Here is a 6,000-nt window from a genome sequence, read left to right as displayed (position 1 = left end):
AGAACCAGGGGGGAATTCACAGTTTAAGAATGAAGGGCACGCTGAGCTGAGGAAAAAACCTTTTCACCAGAGAGTTGTGAATCTGCGGAATTCTCTGCCACAGAGGGCAGTGGAGGCCAATTCACTGGATGCTTTCAAGAGAGAGTTAGATTTGGCTCTTGGGGCTAACGGAATCAGGGGATATGGGGAAAAAGCCGGAATGGGGCACTGATTCTGGATGATCAGCCATGATCATATTGACGTCAGGCAGAGAGTGACGTGGTAAGTAGGGGACTCCATCGTGAGAGGTACGCACAGGGGTTTCTGCAGCGACAGGCAGGATTCAAGGATGGTGTGTTGCCTCCCTGGTGCCAGATCCAGGACATGGAAACACAGACAACAGGTGCAGGAAGAGGCCATTCTGCCCTTCGAGCCAGCACCATTCATTGTGATCGTGGCTGATCATCCACAATCAGTAACCCGTGCCTGCCTTCTCCCCATATCCCTTGATTCCACTAGCCCCTAGAGCTCTATCTAACTCTCTCTTAAATCCATCCAGTGATTTGGCCTCCACTGCCCTCTGTGGCAGGGAATTCCACACATTCACAACTCTCTGGGTGAAAAAGTCCCCTCTCACCTCAGTTTGAAATGGCCTCCCCTTTATTCTAAGACTGTGTGTGTGTGTGTGTGTGTGTGTGTGTGGCCCCTGGTTCTGGACTCGCCCAACATTGGGGACATTTTTCCTGCATCCAGCGTGTCCAGTCCTTCTATAATTTTATACGTCTCGCAAGACATACGAGGATGTCGAGGACCGAGTGCAGAGGCAGCCTCAAGGGGGAAGGCGAGCAGCCGGATGTGGTGGTGCACGTCGGCACGAACGACGTCGGGAAGGAGAGGTAAGACATTCTGCAGCGGGGCTTGAGGGAGCTCGGACGGGCAGAAGGCTGAAGAGCAGGGTGGGTCATCTCTGGTTTGCTTCCAGTTCCTCGTGCTGGCGAGGGCAGGGACGGGGAGACACGGGACCTGATTGTGTGGCAGACCAGCTGCTGCAGGGGGATTCAGGATCCTTAGACTACTGGATCTGTTTTGGGGCGAGGGTGAATTGTATGAAAAGGGATGGGTTGCACCTCAGCACCTCCTGTTTCTATGTTTCTATGTGTGTGTGTGACAGGGCAGTGTGGAGGGAGAGCAGGATAGGAGTAAAGAGGTCCTCTGCAGTTGTACAGGGCCCTGGTGAGGCCACATCTGGAGTACTGTGTGCAGTTTTGGTCTCTAATTTGAGGAAGGACTTCCTTGCTATTGAGGCAGTGCAGCGTAGGTTCACGAGTTTAATCCCCGGGATGGCGGGGACTGTCGTATGAGGAAAGATTGGAAAGACTGGGCTTGCATTCACTGGAATTTAGAAGGATGAGAGGGGATCTTATAGAAACATATACAATTATAAAAAGGACTGGACAAGCTAGATGCAGGAAAAATGTTCCCAATGTTGGGGGAGTCCAGAACCAGGGGCCACAGTCTAAGAATAAAAGGGAGGCCATTTAAAACTGAGGGTGAGACGAAACTTTTTCACCCAGAGAGTTGTGAATTTGTGGAATTCTCTGCCACAGAGGGCAGTGGAGGCCAATTCACTGGATGAATTTAAAAGAGAGTTAAGATGGAGCTCTAGGAGGCGAGTGGAATCAAGGGATATGGGGAGAAGGCAGGCACGGGTTACTGATTGTGGACGATCAGCCATGATCACAATGAATGGCGGTGCTGGCTCGAAGGCCGAATGGCCTCCCCGTGCACCTATTTTCTATGTTTCATATGAGGAAAGATTGGAAAGACTGGGCTTATATTCACTGGGAATTTAGAAGGATGAGAGGGGATCTTATAGAAACGTATAAAATTATAAAAGGATTGGACAAGGCTAGATGCAGGAAAAATGTTCCCAATGTTGGAGGAGACCAGAATCAGGGGCCAGTCTAAGATAAAGGGGAGGCCATTTAAAACTGAGGTGAGATGAAATAATTTCACCCAGAGTGTGAATTTGTGAATTCTCTGCCACAGAAGGCAGTGGAGGCCATTTACTGGATGAATGTAAAAGAGAGTTAGATAGAGCTCTAGAGGGCGAGTGGATTCAAGGGATATGGGGAGAAGGCAGGCACAGGTTACTGATTGTGGATGATCAGCCATGATCACAATGAACGGCGGTGCTGGCTCAAAGGCCGAATGGCCTCCTCCTGCACCTATTTTCTATGTTTCGATGTTGCTATGAACGGTGGTGCTGGCTCAAAGGGCCGAACGGCCTACTCCTGCACCTATTTTCTATGTTTCTATGTGTGTGTGTGGGACCGGGACAGTGCGGAGGGAGTGCAGGATAGGAGTAAAGAGGTCCTTCTGCAGTGTACAGGGCCCTGGTGAGACCACATCTGGAGTACTGTGTACAGTTTTGGTCTCCTAATTTGAGGAAGGACTTCCTAGCTATTGAGGCAGTGCAGCGTAGGTTCACGAGTTTAATCCCCGGGATGGCGGACTGTCGTATGAGGAAAGATTGGAAAGACTGGGCTTGCATTCACTGGAGTTTAGAAGGATGAGAGGGAATCTTATAGAAACGTGTAAAATTACAAAAGGACTGGACAAGCTAGGATGCAGGAAAAAATGTTCCATGTTGGGCGAGTCCAGAACCAGGGGCCACAGTCTAAGAATAAAGGGGAGGTCATTTAAAACTGAGGTGAGATGAAATATTTTCACCCAGAGTTGTGAATTTGTGGAATTCTCTGCCACAGAGGGCAGTGGAGGCCAAATCACTGGATGAATTTAAGAGAGAGTAGATAGAGCTCTAGGGGCTAGTGAATTCAAGGGATATGGGGAGAAGGCAGGCACGGGTTACTGATTGTGGATGATCAGCCATGATCACAATGAATGGTGGTGCTGGCTCGAAGGGCCGAATGACCCCTACTCCTACACCTATTTTCTATGTTTCGAAGTTGCTATGAACGTAGTGCTGGCTCGAAGGGCCGAATGGCCTACTCCTGCACCTATTTTCTATGTTTCTATGCGTGTGTATGGGACGGGACGTGTGTGTGCGGAGGAAGCTTCACCCAGTGCCTGACCCTGACACTGGGAGTGGGTTTGACGGGGCGGTGCGCAGGGATCGACCGGGACACTCACCACGGTTCTCACGTCCGAGTCGGGCCGGAGGTTCTTGACCCGCTCCCCGCTGCTGAATCGATCCAGGATCTGGAGCCGTAGATCATGGTGATGGGAATTTCTTCGGGATCAGATGGATCCTCCGAGCATGGTCTCTTCGCCCAGCCGAAGGCTTCCGACAGGACCTTGAAGGCAGCCTCCCACTGCCGGAGAGAGAGGTTTTAGTTTAGAGCTACAGCGCGGAAACTGACCCTTAGGCTCACTGGGACCGCGCCGACCAGCGATCCCCGCGCACTAACACTATCCTACACCCACTGGGGATAATTGTTTTTTTTTTAAACACACATTTACCGAGCCAACTAACCTACAAACCTGCGCGTCTTTGGAGTGTGGGAGGAAACGGAAGATCTCGGAGAAAACCATGGGCGTAAATGTACAAACTCCGTACAGACAGCGCCCGTAGTCGGGATCGAACACGGGTCTCCGGTGCTGCATTCGCTGTAAGGCGGCAACTCTACCGCTGAGGCCACCGTGACGCGTGAAGGGAGTGTAGCTGGGACATGTTGGCCGGTGTGGGCAAGTTGGGCAGAAGGGCCTGTTTCACACTGTATCACTCTGTGACTCCAAGGATTTGGGACGGGTTGGGAGAGTGGGCAGGGATGTGGCAGATGGAATATAGCGTGGCAAAGCGTGGAGCCGTGCATGTTGGTCGTAGTAATAGAGGCGTAGACTATTTTCTAAATGGGGAGAGAGTCCAGAAACCGGAGGTGCAAAGCGACTCGAGAGCGCTGGTGCAGGATTGCCAAGAAGCAATCTGCCAGTCGGATGGGCAGTAAGGAAGGCAAACGCAATGCAAGCTGGTCCGTAACTGGGCGGCAGGGAGCCGCTGGGCCTGAAGGGCCTGTCTCTCACCTTGGGGCCTGTGCATTGCAGTGGTACACGTACTCCAGGATAGAATCGTCCTGGAACATATCCGCGTATTTCTGCTTCAGATCAGGCCTGAAGCGCTGGACCAAAGACGGGCCTACAAGAAAGACGTGTCACAGTAGGGTAGAGGGGGTGGGGGGTCACCAACCACGGGCCATTGACGGACGCTCCCTCACCCCAGCCCCATTGAGAGATGCTCCCTTACCGCAGCACCATTGAGACGCTCACTTACCTAATCATTGAGAGACACTCCCTACCCCAGGCTCATTGAGACGCTCCTTACCCCAGCGCCATTGAGAGACGCTCCCTTACCCCAGTGACATTGACCCCAGGCATTGACATTCCCTTACTTCAGGGTAATTGAGAGACACTCCCTTCCCCCACTCTGAAACGCTCCCTTATACCAGTTATTGACAGACGCTCCCTTACCCCAGAGCCATTGACAGATGCTCCATACCCGTTATTGACAGACGCTCCCTTACCCAAGTTATTGACAGACGCTCCCTTACCCGTTATTGACAGACGCTCCCTTACCCCAGTTATTGACAGACGCTCCCTTACCCGTTATTGACAGACGCTCCCTTACCCCAGTTATTGACAGACGCTCCCTTACCCCAGTTATTGACAGACGCTCCCTTACCCCAGAGCCATTGACAGACGCTCCCTTACCCCAGGGCCATTGACAGACGCTCCTTACCCCAGGGCCATAGACAGACGCTCCCTTACCCCAGGGCCATAGACAGACCCTTACCCCAGGGCCATTGACAGACGCTCCCTTACCCCAGGGCCATTGACAGACGCTCCCTTACTCCAGGGCCATTGACAGACGCTCCTTACCCCAGGGCCATTGACAGACCCTCCCTTACCCCAGGGCCATTGACAGACGCTCCCTTACCCCAGGGCCATTGACAGACGCTCCCTTACCCCAGGGGCCATTGACAGACGCTCCTTACCCCAGGGCCATTGACAGACGCTCCCTTACCCCAGGGCCATTGACAGACGCTCCCTTACCCCAGGGCCCGGCCGCCCTCAGGACGGCGAGGAAGTTGAACCGTCCCAGGACGGTGGCCGCAGCCTTGACCCACAGCGGCGGCTTCCAGCTCTCCGTCTGCTCCAGCGGCCGCTCCGGGAACCCCCACGGATCCACCAGGATCAGGTGCCTCACCCTGCAGAGCACAGCAAGATCCCACAACACTGGGGTGAGACTCAGTCCCCTCCCTCCCTCCCCACACCCGCCCTCCTCCCCACACCCGCCCTCCCTCCCCCACACCCGCCCTCCCTCACTCCCCACACCCGCCCTCCCTCCCTCCCCACACCCGCCCTCCCTCCCCACCCCCTCCCTCCCTCCCCACCCCCTCCCTCCCTCCCCACACCCTCTTATTCCCTCCTCCTGTCCCTCACCGCTGTCTCTTCCCTCCCCCCCACCCCCCCCCCTCCCTCCTTCCCTCTCCCCTCCTCCCCTCTCTCACCTGACCTGTATCGGTACTGACACTGTTGCCAGCCCCCTCCCTCCTCTCCACCCTCACCTACTCCCCTCCCTACCTGCATGCGTACTGGATACAGTAACCTCTCCTCCCACACGTCCCCACTCACTCCCCTTCCCCTCCCCTCCCCTCCCTCCTCTCCCCCTCCCCCCCCCCTCTCTTCACCTCTCCCTGTCCCTGCGGATACTGGATACAATAAACGCTCCCTTCTGCTCTCTCTCCACCTGTGCAGGTACTGGATACAGTTCCCTCTTCCGCCTTCTCTCTCCTCACCTGTGCAGGTACTGGGTACAGTAGCTCCCCCTCTCTCCTCACCTGTGCAGGTAATGGATGCAGTAGCCTCCCCCCCTCACCTGTTCTGGTACTGGGTACAGTAGCTCCCCCTCTCTCCTCACCTGTGCAGGTACTGGATACAGTAGCCTCACCCCCCCCTCTCTCCTCACCTGTGTGGGTCATGGATGCAGCAGCCTCAGCTCCC

At 54.6% G+C, this 6,000-nt stretch overlaps 1 protein-coding gene across 1 annotated transcript in view; it reads right to left on the bottom strand.

Annotated features, from left to right (window-relative positions):
- Positions 1 to 4,013: 4,013 nt before the first annotated feature.
- LOC144601373 ((Lyso)-N-acylphosphatidylethanolamine lipase-like) overlaps positions 4,014 to 6,000 on the bottom strand; it is a 32,486-nt gene continuing 30,499 nt past the window's right edge. The window contains 2 exon segments of the mRNA XM_078413442.1: positions 4,014 to 4,135; positions 5,050 to 5,204. Of these exon segments, the coding sequence (XP_078269568.1) occupies positions 4,020 to 4,135; positions 5,050 to 5,204 (271 nt within the window). The 3' untranslated portion in view covers positions 4,014 to 4,019.

The sequence above is a fragment of the Rhinoraja longicauda genome, chromosome 16, assembly GCF_053455715.1.
Source record: "Rhinoraja longicauda isolate Sanriku21f chromosome 16, sRhiLon1.1, whole genome shotgun sequence".
In the NCBI taxonomy this organism is placed as follows: domain Eukaryota; kingdom Metazoa; phylum Chordata; class Chondrichthyes; order Rajiformes; family Arhynchobatidae; genus Rhinoraja; species Rhinoraja longicauda.
Note: the sequence above shows the minus strand (reverse complement) of the source record. Positions and strands in the feature narration are given on the sequence as shown.